Source organism: Denticeps clupeoides, chromosome 13 (genome assembly GCF_900700375.1).
Source record: "Denticeps clupeoides chromosome 13, fDenClu1.1, whole genome shotgun sequence".
Classification (NCBI taxonomy): Eukaryota; Metazoa; Chordata; class Actinopteri; order Clupeiformes; family Denticipitidae; genus Denticeps; species Denticeps clupeoides.
In genome coordinates, this window is record NC_041719.1 from 12,143,054 (window position 1) to 12,168,533 (window position 25,480).

Sequence of the window (25,480 nt, forward strand, 5' to 3'; positions counted from 1 at the left end):
ATAACTTTTTTATTACTACATTGTTCATTTTGTAAATGACTGTGAAGTAGCTGGAAATGTGTGTTCATGATTGAATATCTGCACACATGTCGAGAACAATTACTCTTGAGTTCTGGTGGAACGTTGTGTTTGTTCGCTCCCTGTCACTTTAAAAGCTTCGTTCATTATTAGAAAATGCTTTTCAGTAATCCGCTCAAACCCATTTCAGTTTTTTTTCATAGAACAAAAGAAATCAATGCCAAGCTTCCTAATGAGTAATTTATTTGAATAAAGTGTGAAGTTGCAAAAAATTGCTATATCGTACTATGAAATTCTGCCTGTACTTCGCTGCCCTGTAGGGGGTTCCTGAAGTCAAAATATTGCCGGCATCGCGAATGCCTGTCAAAATGCAGTTTTAATTTTTCTTTTTTCTTTTTTCACTTTTTTTATTTTTTTTTTTCTTCTTTGTGAACCGAAAGAGTTTCCGTTAGCAACACCTGCTCCCAGAGAGCGGCGCGGCCCCCTTCTGAAAAGCAGTCCCGCGACAGGCTTCTCCTTCATTCAGCCTGATCCCTGGAGTAATGAATACCCAGAGCCCCCCCTTCCAGGCACCCCTCCAACCACCCCGCTGTGAAAATCCTCTGGCTGGGGTTTGTTTTTCTGCTGGACCTGAAGTGCCGCCCATTTGCAGCACCCGGAGGGACCCGTTTCATCAGGACCAAAGTAGAAATGAGCCTCCCTAATTGGCTGTGAACATATTTTTCATTAAAACCCCTCCAGCATGGCACAATGCGTCTGTCCTGCCAGCCCCCTAATTGGTGTAAGTTGGGAGTGGCAGTGCCGGCCTGCTGCAGTCGCCTGTTTGCTTTTTGCCATTTTGCATCATCTCTAAACCAGTACCATGGTTCTGTCTTTCCTCATGAAATCCTCATGAATGAAGTTACAAATACATATTTGTTTAGAACTAATTCAAAACTAAATTATGGTTCAATTATCCCTTTTAAAACCACTTAGTGAAGCTAATACTTTATTTCTAGCGCCTTTTTCTTTTGCCAGGTTTGCAAATAAAAATGCCATTATTCACTCTCCACAATGAGAAGGGAAAAGCAAAAATTCGAAATCAGTTTCTATAGTTCCAAATTAATGTTCAGCAGAAATGTAACAATCACTTAAGCGAAGAGAATTGTGATGTATGCCGTGTGTACCTTTGAGGCCAGACAGTCATTTCCCAATAAATGGTCCGCAAGTGTCCCCATTGTTTTTTTTTGTTTGTTTTTTCCATTTCCTTTGTGATATTTCATTTTATTAAATACCTTCCACAAAGAATGGACGGGATTTATTTTCCCCCATTATAATTGTAATTAAAAAATCATATTAATCTTTTTACCAATCACATGAAAATTTACCCAATGCATTTTTTTAAGATGGTAAATATAACAAATATTTTAACCTCACACAAGACTCCTTAAAAGCCACAGTAGGGTTGTGGGTGGGCAGTCATGAAAAGCAGGATCATATCAGTGGAGTGCGGTTGGTAAATCATTTTTATGATTTTGGAAAAATCCATAATTCTGCTTTGGATTAGTATCAGGGTCTGTTGAAATAGTGTAGAACTTAACAAAAAAAAAAAAAACACAAGGCACTGTGCAGTTTGCTTTGGGTTCGACTCTGTACCCGTTCACATATTTGAACTGTTCTTCAGCCTAACCTTGTTTTTTTTTTTTTTTTTTTTTTTTCTCCCCCTCTTTCTCTCTCAGGTCTTTTGTCTTTTCCTGTCTCCTTCTCTCCTGCTTTGCTCTCTCACAGCATCTTTTTTCTTCCTGTTGCTGCCTGTCTGTCTCTCTCAGGCTCTGCTGCATCCGTCTGATATTCAACTCTCCCTTCTTCTCGACATTCACATCGCCCCCTCCGTTCGTCCCCTCCTTCCATTTTAACGTGTCGCCCGGGTGACCCTCCCTCCTTGTCGGGCTGGGGCGGGTCAGGTGACTGGCTGCAGTGCTTGTTTTTCACCGTGCTGTAGGTCGCTGGCGTTGCTGTTAATGTTTAACGCTGAACGTTGGTCACTGCTGTCCGTCTGAGCGTGGCTGCGCCTGCCACTACGAACCTTGGGAGGCGCCCTGTAGACTCAAAAGAAACTATTACCGTCTGCACACACAATTTTTTGCACCAAAATATTACTTGGAGCAAGTTGTACAATGAATATGCTAAATTGGTATTGTATTAGCATAGAATGTCCATTCATCATCATTCATTCATGATCTAGATTGTCCTTATTATTATAGGCTAGAGCTAAAATCTGTGATCATGTGACGATCATTTTGTGATCATGATACCTCCTGTATTATGATAATTTAGTTCAGATAATGCTAAATAATGTGAAAATACTCTGGACTACAATTTTCTGAATGCCGGCTGGCCACAGAACACATATATATATGTTGTGTGTTTGATCAGTAGTCAGAATGAGCATCTCAATGTCCCATGGACTTGCTGCAATGCATTCTGGGTAAGTTCCTGGCTGCCAGGCACCTTGAATGCTGCCCATGTTCTTTCCACATGGTGCACATTATTGACTTTTGATAAACTCATGCAGCATACCACAGTGGAGGTTGCTCCAGGCTGCTAATGAAGCTACTGACGGCCCATTCATGGAAAAAGTTTGTCCTGTTCACAGCTCCAGCTTTAACAGCAAGGACGTCACAGCTGCTGTTGTCCCGAATGCTCTTTGCACTGTGGGATCTTTATACCAAACTGCTAGTATCGTCACTACACACCACTTCCTTTATCTCAGCGAAATATCTGCCATCCTGTAGACCAGTGGCTGTGTTATTTTTTACAGGACTTATCCACCACTTATTTCTTCTGCTTATGGAGCAGAGGGGTAAAAATGTAAGTTCAAGTGCAGTTCAAGCAAGCTGTGCATCACATAGTCACAGATAAGTCATAGGAATTAATTAGGCCCTCTGAATTCAGGTATTTTATTTTAGTGGTGGGTGAATAAAAAGCATCACATACATGTAAGTTAGTAAGTTAGTGTCATGTCTTCATATTTCATACTTTTAGTATTCAACTTTTTTTTTTCTTTTTTAAATACAAGATATTTTAGAGGTAACAGAGACCGATCTATTTTATTAAAATTATATTGTGAGCGAGTTAAACCATGCAACATATGGCAGAACCAAGAGCTGAACTGACAAAAGCTGCACAGAGCTGCACTTTCACTCTTAGCTTACTTTAAATTTGCAAATATTCTAGACTTACATCTTTATTTATAATTACAACTATTTTATTTATCTTTGTCAGTTGTAATGTGCATCTGCTGGATTGCTTCAAACGTTATTTCACAGTACTTGTGGAGTGACAATGAAGGCATCTAATATCATGAAAAGCCTCATGCACCAGCCAATTAGCATGAAGCATCATTTGATCCAGTTCACTTACACACCCAGCGAGATCCTACCTAACTTGCCAGTTGACCTGAGCGGTAGGCTTACATTTTTAAGTGGTCCGGGCTACGTTACATCAGTAAGCATGCTGCTCGCTTGTAAGTATACAAATGTACGAGTGTACAAATCTGTTGCCTTGAAAGGATCACTGCGGGGCGGTAGGATCTCCCCGCAGAAGCTTCGGCCATCTTCTAGGTCTTTTATAATTTTTTTTATTTCCGTGCTCAATAGCAGCCCGACCAAGGCGAGGCTAAAAAAGAAACAGTGGTGCCGCTTACTGAGTGCGGGAATCTGCTGACAATTACGCTGTAGCCTACGGCAGGGGTAAACAAGACTTTAACTAAGAGAACAAAGGCTTTTGTCTTGTTTCAGCAAATTTTAATATCAAGTTGTTCGCCTGAAAGTGAGTAATGTTCTCCGTTGGCCTTTCTTACCAACTGGACAGCTTTTCATCTGAACAGTTTCCCTTTCATGGGACATCTTGTTAAAGGAAAAAAAAAAAAATCTCAAATATCACTTTTCTTTCCACAAGGACATAGATGTTGAGACTACACAGAGTTGACAAAGATGTCCTCAGACAATATAAACCGAAAGAGACTGAATAGGTAGCAGCTCCCTGGCCTTTCGGATCCTACGTCAACCGGGGAATTATTTTTATGTGCTAGTAGGAAAACGTGGTGGAGGGGGCCGTCTGGAGTCCAGGATTATCCGCTCAAGGGCACAGTATGCTGTACCCGCTGTTTGTTTATCATGACAATGGTCCAGCGTTCTCCCACCTCGTCCCTGCCTTCCCTGCGCTGGAGCAGGCAGCGGCGCAGGTCTGGCCTGGAAAGGCTGCGGCGGCCGGTTTTGGGTTTGGCCTCCCCGATCCCTGCATGGCCTTGTTGACCCGCAGCCCGGACGTCTGTGAGACTCCAGAGCCGCGTAACTGTCCAGGCGGTCGACTCGGGTCCAGCGGATCTGTAGTATTTGCTATCGGAAAAGTGCATTGTGGGTCGTGCAGCGAGTTAACTGGAAAAACAGCAGATTGCCCTTCTTGCCTCAACTAGGGTCATTAAGGATAAAACCAGATTAGAGCAGGGAGGGTGGGGGTCATCCGGTGGCCAGTCCCGGTTGGACTTTTCTTATGCGTAGGGTGGAAAGACTGGAGACAGTTTCGGCCTGCGGCCCATGTGTTGTGAACGTCCCGCAGCTGCGCAGACGCGCGTCGAAGGAGGTTAATAGGGCGCCCTGGCATGCCGCTACCGTTTAGGTCCTTGCCACGTATAAAAATATCTCCAACCCACCGCTGATCAGATCACTTTCGAGTATTGACACTGGCACGAGAAAGGACTGAAACTTCCGCTGGGTCCTTATGGGCTCCCTCTTCATGGGGGATCGCCATTGGTGATGATGTGCCCAGAGTGTTGAACCGGGTGAGACCCCAGGTCCTGTTTCTGCCAACTTACCCCAACAAGCTAAAAATAAGGTCCTCATCCGACGCACAGATAGCAGGCATTTCGGCAGCGGCTACTTCTGCTGCTGGAAACGTTTGCCGTGGGAGCTGGGAGGCCGGAGTGCTGTCGTTGGAGACGTGATTCACGCGCTCCCTAATAGAAGAGGTGGATGAAGGCGGCGCGATCGTCCGGCCCCAGAGCTCTGCCCTTCACCCTAGTTCCCTCATCACCTAAAATGTGCAAGGCCAGGATTAAACTCATTCCATTTTCCCCATTTTTGTGATGACGACAAATTCTAAAAGGGTTGTGGTAATAAATGAGAAAACAAAGGTGGCTTTTTTTGTGGGGGGATGTGCCATAAAGCTGTTAAATCCACATTCGTTCTTCATTTACACCAGCCTGTGGGAAGCAAGTTTGGCTTGTTGTTAAATTTATTCACATTCAATCGCAGTCCGATATCTTCCCGCAAGTTGATTACGAGCTGTGTGAAGGTGAAAGGTCATAATTTCTGGTCCCCGCTGAAGATGGCACGTTGCTCAGAACAGATGAGTGCGTGTCGGCCGTGTGGAGTGATTCAGGGTCCAGACGTCGCTGCCGCTTCATCGCTGCTCTGTCACGGTTGTGTCCAGTCAGCAGACTGAGAAATTACGAGTGTCCCCAGACCTGCTGGTAAAAAAATGAGCAGCATATGTCTGGATTTTTTATTTATTTATTTTTTTTTAAATGGACACCTCACAATGCGATTGGTCAGAAGAGTATAGAACAACCTGTAGTCTATTGATCATTTATTCAGGTACTGTAATTTGATTGGAAAATATTACACTTCCTGTAAGCTAATAAGTTGATCAATACTAGCATGGGTGGCACTTACTATTGCTTTACTATTGAAATAACCTGTCTAAAATATGTCTTTAAATTTTAATGTAACACAATTGGTATAAAAAATTAAGAATAGCACCATTAATGCGATATTGGTGTAATATGACGAATCAGTGTGTGGCAGTAGATTGTGATACTTCCTTAGTAATTACATTATGAACACACATTAGTATTCAGTATTGATTTGTTGATGTATTAATTAACAGAAACCCAAAGGGAGGAACAGCAGTGGTGTTACATCACATACATTTATTCTGTATTGTTTCATGTATATGTATGTTATGTCTGTATTGTGATATTGTGGTTTTTATAGATAATAACGGTGTTATAACGGTGTTATTCTAGTTTTAGAAGCACGCGTTTGCTTGTTTGTGGTACCAGTTGTAGTTGGCTGAGTGACTCTGCAGTGAGCTGTGGGTTTGCAATAGGGGTCTTGTTTGATGGAATTGCTTCTGGAGAAATGCGCTTAATGATACACTCAGTGTACAGCTCTTTCGAAGCAATGCTTTATTAATTCCAGAATGACTGATAATGCAGGGACGTTTGTGTTTTAGCTGCTTGCTTTTTTTTTTTTTTTTTTTGGTTAGGCAGTGACTTACAGACACATTCAAGTGCAAGTCAGAACACGACCATCGCAGGAGTCTGCAGTGCGCATGGCTCTCACTTCAGCTTGTAAAACTGAATGGGCCGTACGCCGCAGCATCTCTGGGTCGTGATGTTGCTAATTTAGTTAGTATCTTGCCTGCCTGCTTCTCTGTTTCAGCTGGCAAGCAGCCAAGGCTCCGGCCTCTGGCACCGCGGATTTACGATGGACTGGTTTCAGGGCTGTGAGTCAGTGCCCAGACCCCACAGTGCCCGGCCCACTCAGACAGGTGCTGCCTCTGAGGAACGTGTCTGAGTGTTGGAGGTGACTCAGAGTCTCCCCTGAGGAACCTGAAATTAAATCAGCATCCGGGACTCAGAACATCCTGGACCTTTTTGCCCCCCGCTCTGTTTCCACTGTTGTGGCTCCATAATTTGGTTTTGTTCTTGCCTACAAGGGTAGGATCATGTCTGAGTGGGTCATGTGAAGCTGTGACTGTACAGTAGGAGCAAAGGAAATGGAAATTTATTGTTAGATCTAGTCAAAAAAGCCATGATTTCTTTACGATAATTTAATCACTCTGATCCCTTTGTCACATATTGATAATTAGAATTTTTACTGATAATAACATGGGCTATAAGTTTATTGACTTCACCAAACAAATTGAATATCATCCTAATTTCATTTAAAAAGGTGAACCTTCAGTGTTTTGTTTTTTTTGTTTTTTTTTGTGAAGTGATTGTCACATGTGATACACAGCAGCATAGCACATGGTGCACACAGTGAAATTTGTCCTCTGAATTTAACCCATCACCCTGAGTGAGCAGTAGGCAGCCATGACAGGCGCCTGGGGAGCAGTGTGTGGGGACGGTGCTTTTGCTCAGTGGCACCTCAGTGGCACCTTTCGGGATTTGAACCGGCAACCTTCTGATTATGGGACCGCTTCCTTAACCGCTAGGCCACCACTGCCCCTGGGTATTCTGGTTTATAGGCGAGTGTGTTACCCACTAATACTGTTGTCGCTATTGCAATGTGATTATCATGCACCCCAAATTCAGAAACAAATCAATTAAATAAGATGGTGATCAGTAATGGTTATATTGATATTTGGTTTGCATACTTTGGTTAACCAGTACTGTTGGGTGTTCGAACCACTATGAACTTAAAAACCTCCCGAGCATGTGTGGGAACTGTAGCTGTTTTTAGTTCTTCTACTTTGCTTGTCCTGGTATGAATCAGAGGTGTGGCTTGGTATTAGGTTTTTACTTGTGTAATGTTATTAACACAGTCTATGAAGGGCTATGTGAGCCAAGAACCAGATAATGAATATACTGTTTGCCCTCTGCCCATCTTGATGTGGTATAAATGGAGCACTAAATTAGTAAATTAAATACAGGGTTTGTGTGAAGTACTAATAAGGTGAAGCCCACAAGTACCACCCAGTCACAGTCCGATTTCTTTGTTAATAGCTGTAGCAGACAGGAGCTCAGAGGGAAGGGACCGGTTGTGTCCTGGCCAGCCCTGCTGCTCTTTTTTTAAATTCTCTCTCTGTCCTTCACAGTTGAATGTTGAAGAGAAGCACAGCGCTGGGTCTTTTAATATGGAGGGGCAGGCCTGCAACCTGCCTGAGCAAGTCAGCTGCTGCTGGAGGTGTTCTTCTGTTGCAGAATCCACACATTACCACACACACACACACACACAAACAAACATGTGTCCTGAATATACAAAAACAGTCCACAAACCTGCACACACAGCTTCCAAATAGACGCTAAAGTATACAAACTGCTCACAACTATTAAACTGTCCCACCTTCAACACACAAGCTGCTGATCAACATTGTGCACACACACACACACACACACACACACATTTGTACGATTATGCATTCGTGCATTTCTGCATTCTGATGAGCAGAAAGCAGCAGCAGCTGAAATCAGTGGCTTTTATGTTCGCTCAGCTTCTGGCTTCTGCAGTGCTGGAGAAACCATCTGGAGTGTGTGACTTGTGTTTCCTCCTATTTGTGTTCTCCGTCTCAGCCGTTTCCTCCAAGCTGGAGGGGTTCAGCGTGGTTTCCCAGCGATTGCACGTTTGTTCATTTTTTAGTTCTTCTGCATGTAGTTCCCCGTCAGGCGTCAGCAGTGACAGCAGTGGTCCTGATGAAATCTGTGTGAAACGATGCTGATGCACCAACATGGCTGCTGTCTGGGGTGAGATATTCCGGTGCTGCTTTGCTGCGGTCTCGGTGGTCAAGTGTCCAGCACTACAGATCCACGTAATCCAACACAAATAATCACAAATACATTTTATAACAGGAACTGTTTTAATAAAACCACCACATTTCAGCCCATAATAATAAAAATTAATAATAATAAAAATAATAATACCTTTCATAATCCTGAGATTTTATGTGGATCCTATCCAGCTACAATTTAATAATGTGATAATCTAGCTGCGTGTTTGGTTTTGTATGGTTTTGTAGCGGACATAGTCCTGTCCTCCTGTTTAAAACTTTTGCACACACACACACACACACACACACACACACACACACACACACCAAATCACTGTATAAATGCTACATTTAGCACTTTATTTTGTAAAATGATACCACTTTAACGAGTTCAAAAAAAGTTTAACATTGTAAAGGCGTTTATTTTAAACCAAAGAATAATATCGATTAGTTGTGGTGAAGTGCTCGGCCACCTTTTCTCTCGCTTAAATGTGCAACTCTGATAGCGCTTTATCAGCAAGCAAGCAGTTGATACTTTAGGTCAAGTGTAGTTATTTTGGAATCTGGGCCTTGAAAGTAGGGATGGAACGGAGTTTGCAGCATTCTTTGTTTGGCTGTGGATGGATTTTTGTGGCAATGAAATTTGCAGGTTACCTGCGCTTGGCTCAACATGCGAGTGGATGTGAGCTGGCACGTAGGATGCAAATGACATGATGGATGTTCAGGCAGCTCAAATACCCGGACAATTCTAGGTCTTATACAGGGGACCTGTCCGGGGAGAAGAGGACGTCTGGTCTCCGCAGTTTCACTTCTCTTGTGGTGTAAAACGTGCATGTGTCGCAGGGAGGGTTTTCTGGTTGGCTGGGGGATCAGAGCTGTCTCCTTTTTACCGGGCAGAGAAGCTGCCTGTTTAACAGTCCCAATAATGCGAAAAATGTATACTCAATGCTCATGCTATAGTGGTTTACTACACCGCACATGGAGCAAACCATGATGCATCGAGTATATTCGATATATCGCCCACCCCTACTTATGTTTACTTAGGCAAACACATTAGAACACCTTTCTTTATGATTTTGAGGGAAATAGAGAACATCTTGCCAATCAAATATGCCTGAGAAATGAAAAACCATAGAGATATAGGTCATTTTTTAACCTTGCAGGCGAAACAAACTAAAATACCAAAAAAAAACCAATGATAATATATGCTCATTTTTACATAGAATTGAGACTATTCGACTTTGTTCTGCTGTGCGTAGATTCAAATTTGTTCCCCTCCCATTGTGCCGTCAGAGTAGAGGAGGGCCGTTGCTCTAGAGCCCAGAGGGAGACGCCCGTCTGTGTTATTGCTTTGTTTTGCTCGCACTTATCAGTGTTGACCAAGGAAGGCTATAAGCTCAATGGCCTTTAGATGGGTACAGGAGGCCGAACCGTGTGTGTGTGTGTGTGTGTGTGTGTGTGGACAGAACGTCCTTTTCGTTGTATTTATGTGCCACAGCTTCCGCCGCCGGATCCTCCCACCTCTCCTTCTGTTTACGGGTTTGTTTTGTTCCCCTTGTTTCTCCCTCCCTCCCATGGCTGCACGTCTGAAGGCAGCAAAGCTTAAACCAGCCAGTGTACCCAAATCCGGACCCGTGTTTGTGCGAGAGAGAAGCGAGTAGACGCCTCCGGGGTAAAAAATAAAAAAATTGTGTTTGTTATTTTTCACACGACTTTGACCTCACACGTTGCTGCCAATTAAAGGGGAGGTTTTACGTCAAAAAAAAAAAAAAAAAAAGGCCGGAAGCGTCTCTGCTCCGCTCTGTCCAGAGCTGTCAGTGGCAAGGTGTGTGGCTCCGGCCGAAAAAATAAAAACCCCGCGCACAGAGCGGCCCTTTTACCACGCACACACCCAGCCTCGGCCGCCTCAGCCCCTCCGGGACGGAGCTCTGCCTGCAGCCGTCCTCCGTTCACTCCGGCGCTGTGCAAGCAACACGGCACGTCCTCGCCGCCGCCGCCGCCATGAGGGAAAACAATGGGGATGAATGAAAGTGGGAGGGGCCCTGTGGCTGGGGAAGAGGTGTGCGAGGTTCCGGCCGTACGACGGCGCCCTCTGCATCGATCCGCGGCCTGTGTTTGCGCCGTGTCTGGCGGCCCCGGAAGGGTTAACACCGGGCAGCTTTTTTCTCTGCTGGAAAAGGCCTTTGAATGGCTGCTTTCCACGGCCAGCAAACACATTGGTTAAGGGTGAGGGCGGATTCGCTGTGAGAGCTGTGCTCCGGCCTGGACTGAGCTGGGATTGGGACTCTGAATGAGAGAGAGAGTGTGTGTGTGAGTGTGAGTGTGTGTGTGTGTGTGTTTTCCCTGCTTGGAGAAGAAGGGGGAGGTACTGAGGCAAAGGAGCACACTGGATATTCTGTGCTCATGGTGGGGAAAAAAAAAAAAAAACGGCACTGATCAGAAAAACCCTTTGAACTCTGGTCCTTGTTCCACGTCAAAAATCTTGCATTTTAATTAGAATTCTGGATTTCTTTTTGTTAAGTATACTTCATATTTTCCTTATCTTTTAGCTATGTTTTTTTTTTTTTTTTTTGGACCTTCGCCTCTATTCCTCAGCAGTCCCTCAGACCCCCTCCTTCCCACCTCTACCGCCCCCATCTGTCGCCTCTTATTTCAGACGGGCAGCGTGATGGCCTGCCCCTGCTCAGTGAAAGGGAGAGGGATCCCCGTTGTTCCGCTCCTGTGGGGCTGACCTTTTGTCACATGACGGAGGGTCTTTATGGCTCTAATGAAGTCCAGATTTGTTACAGATCTGCGAGGGGTCTTCTCTGTATCACGTTCAGGGATTCCTCTCTCCTCTTCATAATTGTTTTTTTTATGTTTGAATAGTAATTAGTAAATTAGCAGAACAGCGACATTTTATACATAATCCCTGTGCATGACATTACAAAAATGCAAGTCTTAATCGCACAGATGTGTACACACACACACACACACACACACACACACACACACACAGACAAAAACGTTTACTTACCATTTGGTCACCATGACCACACACAGCGGTGAAAATTGCTATTTTACCCTTCCTTTTTCATTGAAGCCACTGTGACATGGTCAGTACCGGGCCCACCTCCAGCATCTCGGCAGTGTTTGCTGGGCGGGCCTGCTTGTGGTAGTCCCTGTGTGTGTTTTTGCCATTTGAAGTTTTATCTGTGCATGAACCGTCTGTAAAACGGCACAGCTGGGGTGCCATTCAGCGCGGGAGTTGATGCTAACTGGTGCTCCTCTGTTCTCCTCTTCCAGTTTGCCCCGCGGCCTGTAAACATCACGCCTGCACCAGTAACAACCAGTGCTGTCACAGCCAGTGTCTTGGCGGCTGCTCCGCCCCGGCTAATGCCAGCGCGTGCATAGCCTGCCGCCACCTGATGCACAGGGGCACCTGCATGGAGAAGTGTCCCCCTGGCTACTTCACCTTCATGGACTGGCGCTGCGTCTCCTTCAAGGAATGTCAGGACTTCCACAACCGCTGCAAGCAGAGCAAGAGCAACAGCTGCTACGACTACGTCATCCACAACGGCGCCTGCATCCCCGAGTGTCCGTCTGGGTACACCACCATGAACTCCACTACGTAAGTACAGAGACGTCACCGCTATGGTAAAAGGGCCACGCAAAGTGACTGACCGTTTTGTGGAGTGCAATGTCGGCACCTTCAAGCATATTTTAGAATACAGTGTAGACCCAGTCTCTGCGGGCATCTGTCGGTGGGGTCTGAACGTGTGCGACCAGCGGGAGGTTTGGTTGCAGCACTGGTCTTAAAAGACCCACAAATCATCATTGCAGATTGTCGGGGCGCGTCCACCACCCTTCAGTGTGTCTCATCTCACTTTTGACGCTGATATCCAGTTTCACCTCAGTTTCTCACAGGACGATTAAAAATTCGGTTCTAAAAATCTATTTTAGTGAAGGATTTAGGGGTCTTTTTGCTGTTTTTGTCCCTCTAGGGCTAGCAAAACCTGAGGAGTAAATGGTGCCCACATCCTAAGCAATTGGAACAATCGGTTTTGAAGGTTCTGCGGAGTGACGATGAAAGAAATGAGAGCGGCTGCTGTTTAGCCTGGGCACAAGCACATTTTCAGCACAGCGCCGTGTGTCGCCGTTATTAAAGTGGCTCTTAAATAGCGAGTTAAAGCACCAACAAGCATCCTGTGCTGGTAAACCACAGCCACAGGGGAACAATAGCTGCCTGTTTGGACGCGGTGTGCTTTTTTTTTTTTTTTTTAAAGCCCAGTTTGCTTCCTTTGTCTTCTCTCATTTGCTGTGCAGTAGCTTGAAGAGCCTGATATGATTTCTCAGGGAGGTCGTCTTGTCCTGGGAATTTTCGAATTTGACATCATTTGTTTGGTTTTCTCATGGAGCCACCTCTGACTGGCTTGGGGAGAGCAGTCATGCAGTAATAAGCCCTTCACCAAAACACACACACACACACAGAGCCCTGGCCCCGTCTCATGCCCCCTATGTCTCCTCTTCATTAATTTTCCACATGAGCGGTTGATTTGCAGGGAAATCTGTAGGCTGTTTCACATGTCGAGATGAGACCCCGCATTCACACGCGGACCCGGCGGCCCACTGTTTAGAACTAATACGAATCCACTCAATGGCTTAAACATGCAGACACGGACTGGAAATGATATTATCAGCCAGGATTGTCTTTCGTGGTGGGGACCTCCCCCTCCCCGAATAAATTCCTAAACGGAAGATCCGTCAGGTTAGTTCAGCACGGAAAGCGGTTCACCACAGCTTCCTCTCGATGAGTTCGCACACTGATGCTCGCCTCCTCAGACCTGTGCAACATCCTAATAAATGACACCAGTCAGTAGAATCCAGCTCAGACATGACTCGTAGGATAGATATTACTTCTCTATATGGAAAAGGCAATATTTTCCTGCCTCGTTGGGAGTGTTCACTACGTTGCGTTTCTTGATTCTGCGGGTTTAGTAGTGTTTAGTGGGGTATGTGGTCCTCAGAGATGATGTGTACTTTGAACAAAGAAAGGAGACCAGGAACTTTGTACTACCCTGTTGTTGGCGGTAGTGGAGGTAGTTGGGTTTGTCAATCGTACCCATGGGCTCCTCTTATTAAACTTTCTTGATAAAACATTTATTTAAGTTTGTCTTTTGGTCAGAATCAGAGGTGGACATTAACAGTTTGTTCTTTACTGAAGTATTTCCCTTTGGAGAACCTTATTTTTTTCTCCACTACATTTTAAAGTCAAATATCTTGCTTTTTTGATTCAGTACATAATGTTGTTCCTTTTTACTTAAGAGTTATTACATAGTCACGTAACTGTTGCGTAATCTGACCAGGTTTGTAACTATACTTTTCCTGTTCTCAAACCCTTTATTCAATAGTCACTGTGTTTACACCTAATGGAGATTGTTTCCTTCAATATTTTTTCTTATGATCATTTAAATAAATGTCAGAAAATTGAAAGACATTGTGTTAAGATACTGTTGTGCCAAAAGTGGCAGTCTTTTCATCCAAAATTAAAAATAAGCTCTCGCTCACAAAACGAATAATAGAGCATTAGAACCTCAATAAATCATTTAACTTTGGTACTTAAGTACATTTGAAAGAAAATACTTTTGTAGTTTTACTTTAGTATTTTAAAATGAAGGACTTTCATTGCATACTGGGGAAAAATGGACTTTGTGTATCTCCACATTAACTCAAGTAATTCATCCATCCCTGGTAAGAAATAATTATCAGAAGGTTGGGTAACTATCACTAGTTGTTTCTAGTCATTACTCCCCATGTCGATCATGCCAATGATGTGTTCTCAGAATTAAATATTGATAGTGATGTGTTCATATTCTTGAAAATTCATCTTTGCGTCATGATATTCAGATGATATTATTTATTCATCAGTTTTAGCTCAGGATAAATAAAAAAAAAAACATGCTTTATGAGGTTCTGCCTCGGTTACACAACCATTTGTGTCTTGCAGCTTAATTCACAGAAGAGCTGGCTTTAGTCTAATGAATGATCAAATTAATTGAAAGATTAATCCCCGTACTGCAGCCGTTCAATCATGTTGATGCACATTGGTGCAGAGTTTTTGAAATTGTTATTTTTTTATAGGAGTGATTGGCAGCATTTTTGGCATACCACAGCCTGTGGCAGAATAAAATGCTTTCAGCGCCAAGAAAATGGCCCAAACTAGATGGCTCAAGTAGTTTCTGCCACAAAGTAGTTTCATTTTGAGCCATTACGGGTGGAATTTGTTCGCTCTGTCAAGTTTCGGGACTGCCTAAAGACTGCTTTCTCACAGCACCAAGTTTGAACAAACTAGTTAGTCAGCCATTGGGCCTTTATTTGAGTTTCCATTTGCGTCTGATTACATATCTTTTGAAGAATTTAGTCAGCTCGTTCTGTAAAATTCCATGACTGTAGAGGAGCCAGTGGATTGTAATCACCACAGCAGCATTCACATTCCTTTCAGACACACTCAAGCATCCCTGGTATGTTTAAGACATGAATCATGTAGTTCGTTTTTTCTTTTTCATTTACATGAACTTGCTTGCGCATTCTTTACATAAAACAATATTGTGGCTCTAGTACAAGTTGACCATATAAAGCACCATCGTCCTATGAAAAGTCTTCTGAAAAGTTCATCTTACTGGCATCCTGATTGTTCTTGTCATGTCTGTGCTCTGCTGCAATCTTCTCTAGCATTTGGATTCATGACTTGGAAGGTTTCTGGTTTGGTTCTTTGGTCCCCAACAACGCTCTCGGGAACTGTTCATTGCTGTTCACAATGTGTCACAATCACCAGAAATCAATTCACTTTCAGCAGAAATCACTTTACTGTCCAATCCTGTACAGGTTGCTTTGTACCCCCTGTGAGGGGCGCTGTCCGAAGCTGTGCACAGGAGTTAGGACCGTCGACTCAGTCGTCGCCGCCCAGGAGCTACGCGGCTGCACCATCCTCAGTGGCAGCCTGATCATCAAAATCCGTGGCGGGAGTGAGTTGATGTGTCCTGACGGTCTAATGAGTGTCAAGACACCCAATGTTTAGGTTGCTGAGGCTCTTGTTGTGCGTTCACAGATAATATAGTTTCTGAACTGGAGTCCAGCCTGGGGCAACTGGAAGAGATCACAGGTCACCTGACCATCCGCCACGCTTATGCCCTCGTATCCCTGTCCTTCCTGCGTAAACTGCGGCTCATTCGAGGGGAGATGCAAGAGGGAGGGTGAGAGCATACACCTTTAATCTATGAGCCTTTTAATGTCGTTAAGCTTAAATTTGGCCATGAAAATGTTTATCCTCTTTTTTTTTTTCTTTTTTTTTCTCTTTAGGAACTACTCCTTCTACGCCTTCGACAACCAGAACTTACGTCAACTATGGGACTGGTCCAAGCACAACCTTACCATCCTACAGGGTCGAATGCTCTTTCAGTACAACTCCAAGCTGTGCATGTCCGAGATCCTCAAGATGGAGGAGGTGACTGGCACCAAACAGCGGCAAATCAAGAACGACATCGTAGTGAGGACAAACGGGGACCAAGCTTCATGTTCGTCTCAGCTCCATAGAACTCCTGCTGATAGTCATCTGCTGTTCGACATGAAAACATCCCATGATTCTCTTTTCCCGTAGGTCAAGACGAGATCCTGAAGTTCACGCTGATACGCACAATGCACGACAAGATCATGATCAAGTGGCAGTCCTTCTGGCCACTTGATTTTCGGGATTTATTGGGTTTTATGGTTCTTTACAAAGAAGCGTAAGTGTCATATGAGTGATTGTTATTCACCCTGTTTCTGCTTTTTTTATTATCCATTTTGTACATTTGACCTTGCTTGTGTAGAATATAGAATTTTTAAATGCTCTTTTCTGCCTCAGCCCCTACAGGAATGTGACCGAGTTTGATGGGCAGGATGCATGTGGTTCCAACAGCTGGATGATTGCAGATGTGGAACCACCTCAGCGACCGGTCGAGGGGAAGGATCCCTTAGATCCAGGCCACCTCATCCATCCTCTTAAGCCCTGGACGCAGTACGCCATCATGGTGAAGGCCCAAGTGTCGGCCTCTGATGACCAGGAAGTCCGTGGCGCAAAAAGTGAAATCATCTATGTCCGCACCAACGCCACCAGTGAGTCCATTTCACCAGTTACTTACATCTCCTGTATCCCATAAACCCCATCGAGGAATGGGCCACCGCCTTTCCCATTTAGCCACTCACTGACCTTTACCAGCAGATGATTCAGCCTCCCAAATATGTGTAGCTCTAAAGTAACCAATCTATTTTACGCAGATATGAAGACTCACATGAATAATTGTATATTTCGGCCATTTTTGATATATAAAATGACCTGGAGTATCAGTAGAGTTTGTGCCTTGCTTCATTCACATTTCATTCATTACCCAGCAAGAGCAGTGTGAGGTGCTATGTCCTCAGCGCTAACCCACGCTGTTTGTTTCAGGGCCCTCTGTGCCTCTGGATCCCATATCCTCCTCCAATTCCTCATCTCAGATCATCCTGAAGTGGAAGCCTCCTACTGACCCCAACGGCAACATCACCCACTACCTGGTGGTCTGCCAGAAACAGGAAGAGGATGATGAACTATACAACCTGGACTACTGTCAGAAAGGTATAGAACTCACTCCAACATCTGTCCAAACCTTTTGTTTATGTGATAAACAATACAACTTATGTTTCACCCCCACAGGAATGAAGCTCCCGTCACGGACCCCAGCCCTCATGGACTCAGATGAGGAGCAGAAAAAGAACCAGACGGAGGAACAAAACCAGAGTAGCCGCTGCTGCCCCTGTCCGAAAACCGAGATCCAACTGCGGAAAGAGGCAGAGGAGTCAGAGTATCGCAAGACCTTCGAGAATTATCTCCACAACGAAGTATTTGAGATTAGGTAAGGAAGAATATGTTTCCATGGGAATTTAGAGTCATATATGTGCAAGTTTTGACTATGTGAGTAAAAGTGTGCACCTTGCGCTGAGTACCCGCCCTGGACTCTGACCTTGATACCCTAACTGAATGAAGTTAGTGGTGGGAAGTGAGTGAGTGAGAGAGATAATTCCTCATTCCTCTACACCCATCGCTTGGGTCACCTTGACTGCGTTCCTGTCACTGATCCTTCAGATGTCCTTTTTGCAACTTTTGGGTCAATTGTAGTTTCCAGTCACATGTTCGCCACTGTCATAAACAGCAGTATTTGGCAGCTACATGTTACTCAGTAATATTATAACTTCATTAATACTTTCTACAGTGACAAAAAGTTATAATGTAACTTTTCCAAAAATGCATTTTTATCATGACGTAGAGCAGTTCAGGGCCGTGCTACCTTAAAAAGTTACTTGCGCTGCTCATCTATTTGGTGCGTCAGGGCTGAGCATGGTCTTTATGGTCTTTACTATTAAAGGTTTTGGTTTGCCAACTGCATCTTGGGGCTTCCAGCACGTGCTTTACAGGAAGCTGCGGTTTTATTCCCTTACAGTACGGATCGCATGTTTGTAGATAGGTGTTCTAATATAGGGTGGTAATAGCCTAGTGGGTAACACACTCGCCTATGAACCAGAAGACCCAGGTTCAAATCCCACTTACTACCATTGTGTTCCTGAGCAAGACACTTAACCACTTGCTCCAGGGGGGGACTGTCCCTGTAACTACTGATTGTAAGTCGCTCTGGATAAGAGAGTCTGATAAATGCCGTAAATATGTACCTCGTCCCATCCGGTACTGAAATGGGCCAACCCATTTCAGCCTGCTTTAGCCTGCCTTGTTGTGGTAGGGTGTGCGGAACTGCCCTGCTGCCATGATGAAGTATGCCACGGTCATCTGCGCCCTTCAATAACAACCGCCTGCTCAGTCCCCGCTGCCCCCCGCTCTCTCTCTCTCTCTCTGTCGCTCTTAATGTTACTGTACACATTATCATGCACGCCACTCTGAGACGCAGTCATGCAGACGGCCGCCCAGCCATTTGGGCTCCTGCTGCGGTTTAATCTGGTGCTGGGCTTGAAGACAAGGTCCTCGTTACAGCCGCTTCAGCAGGGGGATGGTCCTGATCCGAGCTTGAAGGCCCAATCTCACACTTGAGCCTGGGGCGTTCCTTTGATGACATTTACCCCTCTGAGGCGGTATGTTGAGAACCGCACATAGCATTTCAACGCTTTGGGTTAGTGATGCTGACCTCTCCGATATGGCCAGTTAATTCAGCTTCTCCTGCGTACTCCACCGAGTTGAGGAGGATCTGCCTGCAGCTGCAGTGCTGAACGCCGGTGCTGCCGTTCACCGAGGCCTGTAATTACTCTCATGGCCTGGATCAGCACAGCAGGGCCCGCGTTCTGTGGCCAGGAGGAGCCCCATCTCAGCCCTGCCCACCAGAATCTGCTGTGGAGATCTGCAGCTGTGTGGAGGTTTGGGTGCTGCAGACATTGGTTCAATGTGAGACATGACCAGGAACAAAGCTGCAGAATTTTGAAGCTGTTTAATCTTTTTCCTCGCGTCTCAGTCAGGCAGTGGGACATTTCATGCTTAAAACAGGATTTATCCGTGTGACTCTTTCTAAACATTTTTTAACAGTATTCATTGCTGATGCCTGTCAAGTCACTTATTTTATTATAATTCACTTCTTTTATTTGTTTTAATAGTTTTTCCATTGCTTTTGACGTTATGTCAATAACTATAGACAATCATTGACCAGAGGGGATTGCAGCCAGATTGACAAACTGGGCAGTTGGACACATGTCCGGCTCTTTTGTGAGCCAGGTAGACCTATCTGTGTTTTTTTTTGTTTTTTTTTTTTCTCTGTACTTCCCAGTGAGAGAACTGAGTTGAACTGCTTTATTATGAAAGTAGCAGTGCGCCATCTACTGGGGGCCGACTGTTTTTTTTTTTTTTTTTTTTTGGTCAGTTTCCAGATGCATTAGCTACACTAATGATGTTCTTTTGTTTTAGGGATTATTTTTGATGATGAAGTTGTTCCCGGTGCTGCTTTGCCTTGTGGGACATCATACCTCTTTTCATTTGCAGACCCTCCCGGCGACGCCGGTCTGTGGGTGTGGCCAACGCGACATATCCCAGCTTTCTGATCACAGTCCCCAGCTCTCCCAGCCCTGATGACAAGGACGACCAGAAAATGACCTTCCGAGTCTTCTCCAAGGAGTCTACGGTGATCTCTAACCTGCAACACTTTACCAGCTATAAGATCGAGATCCACGCCTGCAACAGCCTCACCGACCCACCTCGCTGTAGCATGGCAGCTTACGTCAGTGCTCGCACCATGCCTGAGGGTAAGATGGGGTAACAACAGTGCTAAACTGTTTTTAGAAAGTTTATAGAATGACCAGTTGGCTTCTGAACATTTGCTGTCTTTTCCATCTTCAGAAAAAGCTGATGACATCATTGACCCTGTGATCTATGAGCTATTACCAGAGGAATCAGAGTCTGTGTACATCAGGTGGCATGAGCCCAAAGCCCCAAACGGCATGATCATCTTATATGAAGTGAACTACAAGAGGGTTTCTGACACAGAGGTACGTGAAATAATATTCTGTGATAATCGCTTCATTCACAGGCTGCCATGGAAACCTCATTGAAAAGTGCACATTTAGCTCAGTATAAAGGATAGAAGTCATTATATGTCCTGTGTTTCTCTCTCTGCTTTTAGGAGCTGTCTATGTGTGTGTCTAGGAAAAACTTTGAAAAGTTGGGTGGCTGTAAGTTGCGTGTGGGGCAGCCTGGGAACTACAGCGTTAGGATCCGCGCAACGTCCCTGGCTGGAAACGGCTCCTGGACGGATTACAGATACTTTGTGGTTTCCGACTGTACGTTGTCATTATGCATGTATCTCATCCCTGTTCTTTTTCTATACTGGTTTCTCACTGCTCATCTTTTTTGTAGGGGGGCCTAATATGATGATCGTGATTATTCCAGTGATCGTCATTGTGCTACTCGTCGTAGGATTGGCAGCATTCGTCATGTTCAAAAAGAAGTGTGTTTCAGTTTGACTTTTATCAGTGATCTTAAGGGTTGTTTCCACAGGCTGACTTCTGTAAATTACTGCCTTACAGGCAAATCGAAGGCCCCACTGGCCCACTTATTGCATCATCAAACCCAGAATACATCAGTGCTAATGATGGTAAGCCATAATATTTTCCCCCAAAAAGAGGGCTCTGCTCAGTTTCGGTACAGGAGATTTGAATTTGCCTGTGTGTGTGTCCGCAGTCTACGTTCCCGATGACTGGGAGGTGGCTCGAGAGAAGATCAATGTGCTGCGAGAGCTGGGACAGGGCTCCTTTGGCATGGTGTATGAGGGCATAGCTAAGGACATTGTGAAGGGAGAGCCTGATACACGGGTGGCTGTTAAGACTGTCAACGAGTCGGCAAGCCTGCGAGAGAGGATCGAGTTTCTCAACGAAGCCTCGGTCATGAAGGCCTTCAGCTGCCACCATGTGGTAAGAGCAGTCAGGAATTAAATCATGATCCGTTTCAGAAATATGACGAGGTGAAAAACCAAAGTATCCCCTCATCCTGCCTAGGTGCGTCTTCTGGGGGTTGTGTCCAAGGGCCAGCCGACTCTGGTGGTCATGGAGCTGATGACGCACGGCGACCTGAAGAGTTACCTGCGCGCCCTGAGGCCTGATGCCGAAGTGAGGCTCACTCAATGACGCGCTCACTCTCTCTCCAGCTCTCTCCTTGGCTGACTCAGTCCTCTTCCTTGGTTCTTGCAGAACAACCCCGGCCGGCCTCCGCCGTCCCTGAGGGAGATGATCCAGATGGCAGCAGAAATTGCTGATGGCATGGCCTACCTCAATGCAAAGAAGTTTGTCCACCGAGACTTGGCTGCCAGAAATTGCATGGTAGCTGAGGACTTTACAGTGAAAATCGGAGGTGAGGAGGAAACACATTTCATATAATATATAAGGACAAGTTTGCATTTACTCACGTGTTTCTTGATTGTCGCAGACTTTGGCATGACCAGAGACATCTACGAGACTGACTACTACCGTAAAGGTGGAAAGGGCCTGCTGCCGGTCAGGTGGATGGCACCTGAGTCCCTGAAAGACGGGGTCTTCACAGCTCATTCAGACTGCTGGTGGGTGAACTTCAGTACCTGTAAGGGGTTGGGATCCTTTTTTTTTTTTTTTTTTTTTTTATAGCAAATGTCAAACAAATTAATGTATATTTGGAAGTTTTGTCCTGTCTGCTCCAGCATCTTTAACACTTAACTGGATAAAACTGATCTGTGGATGTTTAGTTACCACAGCTTGTACTGACTGCTGTGCTTCCCTGTGTTCTAGGTCTTTCGGGGTGGTGCTATGGGAGATTAGCACGTTAGCAGAGCAGCCTTACCAGGGGCTGTCCAATGAGCAAGTGCTTAAATTTGTAATGGATGGTGGATACCTGGACCGGCCTGATAACTGTGCAGAGAGAATGTAGGTTTTCAGTTTCTTAGATAGTCAGAGATGGGTAATTGAAGATCCAGCTCTGTACAATCATTCTTCTAACTTTGTTTTTAATTTTTTGTTCAGGCACAACTTAATGCAGATGTGTTGGCAGTACAACCCCAAGATGAGGCCCACCTTCCTTGAGATCATAGAAATGATCAAGGACGACCTGCACCCTAGTTACCAAGAGGTGTCTTTCTTTTATAGTGAAGACAACAAACCACCGGAGAGCGAAGAGTTTGACATGGACTTTGAGAACATGGAGAGCATCCCACTTGACCCATCCTCTTATTCTCAGCGAGAGGAGAGTCTAAGCAGAGACAATGGTCCATCAGTGGGCCTGAGGGGCAGCTACGAGGAGCACGTGCCCTACACACACATGAACGGTGGCAAAAAAAATGGCCGAATTCTATCTTTACCCAGATCCAGCCCATCATAACACATTTCCTTTCTGATCTTTCGTTTCTATTTTTTTTTTAATTCAGTATTTGTGCTGATGCCCTTCATGAACAGATCTCAGGACTTGTTTTCCTCCTCTCATTGCTTCAGCAGCATGTTGACAAGGATTCAGACCATTTTTAAAAACCGGAGACTGATGGGAAAAAAAGACACCCGAAACAACCACAGGCTGTTTTTGACCACACATCTTTGGACTCGCTCATCTCCTTTATTCATTTTTTAACTCAGTCTTTTCAGAGAGTGGCCTTTTTATGGAGTGGCCTATAAACAAAGAGAGATGTCTCTCAAACCATTTCCTTTGAACAGTGACTCCGATCTGGAACAGCATAGGTCCTCTCTTAGAACAAATGACTGTACATGGAGGAACCTTTTTGTCCTGCAGAATTCCGAACTTCAGACAGATACACATAGTGTTTGGTGATATTTTCTAACTGATTTAGTTTTTTTTTTTTTTTTGTCTGTGTGTGTGTGTGTGTGTGTGTGTGTGTGTCCCTTCCCGCATCCTTACTTTATTGCTGAAGGATATTTAAACGGTAGAAAAAATTACAAAAGAGTTCCTCAAACTGACCAATAGCTGCTGTTTTGATATCATATATTTGTTATTTTATACACACACACACATTTATATTTAATATATAAAATACTGCTGCATTAGTATTTTATATGTCTATGTATGTAGAATTTTTCTTTTTTATTTATCTAGGTTTTTCATAAGCATTTCTCTAAAGACTTCAGATTTCTTGTATTTGTTCATGTTAAAATGTTTCTAATCCCACCTCCACTTCAACAACAACAAAAAATAACCCCACAACCCCCAACTCTGTTGTAAATGGGAAAAGCTGACTCTGTTTTTAGTTTAGGGTGCCACGAAATCAATTTTTATGCTGTAACTGGTTCACCAATGAGTTTTTTTGCATCTGTGTTTCCGAAAATTGCAATTTGAAATGCATCTTATTGATGTCAGATATTTTTCCTCCGATCTGAGCTCATCGTATATCTTATTTTGATTGTGTTTTATTGCAAGTTTATCACTTTGTTAATTGCCAGTGAGCATCAGGACAGAAAGTAATAAGAAGAAGTTTAGACTCCTGTTTATTCTCTGTGCAGAGATGTTTCATGATTATGATGATGAGGAGGAGGAGGAGGGGAAGGATGACGCCGACAGTGATCCCTCAGTAGCCGCTGTGTGTCAGAATGCAGGGTTCCTCTGGGTTCTTTCATCTGTGCGTGGCTTTTTGTTTTGGGAGAGGAATTCGTTTTTATCTTGTTCCAAATCCGCTTCACAACTTAGTTGGTAGGAGACGGGCCATTGTTTGGATTCAGTGCGGGAGGGTGTAGAGTGGTTTATGGAAGGTCACATGCGACCAACAACAGTGCATTAGAAACTCGAGATGCTGTCGGGATGCAGCAGTGAGGTCAGACATTCCATTGTAGACTTTAAATGTTTTTCTTTGTTAATAGTCTTGCATAGTAACAATCCCCTCCCCCCTTGGTTTTTTCCTTACTTGCACAGTCATTGGCATATATATTCACAACAGGCTTTCTTCAGTTGTTTTCATTTTTATTTTATTTTTTTTGCATTACTGGTTTTAGAAAAAAGATTGTGCGGGTATATAAGCTAAAAATAGCACTTTATAATATATATATATTTTTTCCTGTTTATAACAGTAGGCCATTACCATAGCCCATATGCTGATGACAAGGTGATGGGGGGTGGAAATTGAGGAACATGGTCTGATTTTTTTTTTCAACCAATGAAAAATTACAGTGGCACCATGTGCAGGGGTACAGGGGTGTCACATCACCTGAAATCCAATATCCAATCATTATCAATATCCAATCATTTAATCAGCTAATTGTGTTTTTTGGAGAAAAAAAAAAAAAACATTCCTGTGAATTTTAGTTGTTGCTTTACAGACGCCACATAGTAATATTATTAAAGCTGCACTTAAATATAAAATATTGAATAATATTATTAAAGCTGCACCAGTAGGTCCAGTCCCCCATCTCCCTCCTCAGACTGGCAGATTGTGTTCTCTTTATTCTCACTTGCAGTCCATTGGCTAATTTCTGTCTGCCTTACCCCGACTTCAGGAGCGATATCATCAGCGCCTTCTGTTTAGCTTGCAGGCACTCTGGTTTTTCAGGTTTTATGTTTATTCGGTTACGAGCTGACCCTCCTTGCGGATCCGCGGCGCCACAGACGCCTCGGCCTCCACACCGTGCCTTCCCCACGAGAGCCTGATTCTGAAACACAGGGGTTGTCCTGCCTGTGTATGCGTCTGTATTTATGCTTTTTATGCTTTGTGAAAGCAGCAGTTTTCAGAACTGTGCAAGAATTTCAAAGCTGTTGAATTTGCTCCTTGAAATGCCAGCAAAAGGAGTTTTTGGATCCCAGTGCTGTCCATTTCGGGCTCAATGGTTGTCTTTCAGGTTTGTAAGTAATAAATAATGTTAAGTTAAAGCCAATAAAGCCCTGACAGGTTCAAACGCTCTACCAGGGGGGAAAAAAGGCTGTTATCTTTTTTCCCTCTATTATATTTTATTTTTATAGATATGGTTACATTTGCTTATGGGACTTTTTTTTTTCTAATCAGAAGACTACCATATCTTTGAAAAGGCATATATTGAAATATTATTTATTTTATTATAATCATTGCTGTATATATATAAAAAAATTACCCTTACTAGCTTTTATTACAATGTTTTAATGAATCTATTGGGTGATCTGTTTGGTTATAAGATTGAATGAATCTTTTTTTTTTTTTTTTTTTTTTTTGAGTGGTACAGATGGAGTAAAAGCTTGGTGTGTGTGTGTGTCTTTTGTATGTGTCTCTAGACACGGTCTACCTCAGTATGTTTCGATATGTTTAGTCTTTTTTACGTCTTTCACAATGTTCCATGCTCAAAGACAGGAAGATGTGGGGTTTCACGTCATCAACACGGACCCCACCATCTTGCCTGATCAGATCCTTTTAACACGTTGATACTTGCCTTTTAATCTAGCATTTTCTCTCCATGA

General features: G+C 44.1%; 1 protein-coding gene across 2 annotated transcripts in view; it reads left to right on the top strand.

Moving 5' to 3' along the window:
* Nucleotides 1-25,228, top strand: part of insrb (insulin receptor b) — a 48,394-nt gene extending 23,166 nt beyond the window's left edge. Inside the window, exons 3-21 of one of the 2 annotated variants that reach the window (XM_029000055.1) lie at nt 11,839-12,163; nt 15,418-15,557; nt 15,641-15,785; nt 15,892-16,106; nt 16,190-16,316; nt 16,436-16,686; nt 17,018-17,185; nt 17,264-17,462; nt 19,583-19,842; nt 19,937-20,085; nt 20,220-20,376; nt 20,453-20,543; nt 20,623-20,690; nt 20,777-21,006; nt 21,091-21,201; nt 21,283-21,442; nt 21,518-21,647; nt 21,853-21,987; nt 22,084-25,228. In XM_029000055.1, the coding sequence (XP_028855888.1) occupies nt 11,839-12,163; nt 15,418-15,557; nt 15,641-15,785; nt 15,892-16,106; nt 16,190-16,316; nt 16,436-16,686; nt 17,018-17,185; nt 17,264-17,462; nt 19,583-19,842; nt 19,937-20,085; nt 20,220-20,376; nt 20,453-20,543; nt 20,623-20,690; nt 20,777-21,006; nt 21,091-21,201; nt 21,283-21,442; nt 21,518-21,647; nt 21,853-21,987; nt 22,084-22,438 (3,416 nt within the window). In that variant the 3' untranslated portion in view covers nt 22,439-25,228. Of the gene's footprint in view, nt 1-11,838; nt 12,164-15,417; nt 15,558-15,640; nt 15,786-15,891; nt 16,107-16,189; nt 16,317-16,435; nt 16,687-17,017; nt 17,463-19,582; nt 19,843-19,936; nt 20,086-20,219; nt 20,377-20,452; nt 20,544-20,622; nt 20,691-20,776; nt 21,007-21,090; nt 21,202-21,282; nt 21,443-21,517; nt 21,648-21,852; nt 21,988-22,083 lie in introns of both variants that reach the window. The other variant, XM_029000054.1, reaches the window with a different exon arrangement.
* Nucleotides 25,229-25,480: the final 252 nt, after the last annotated feature.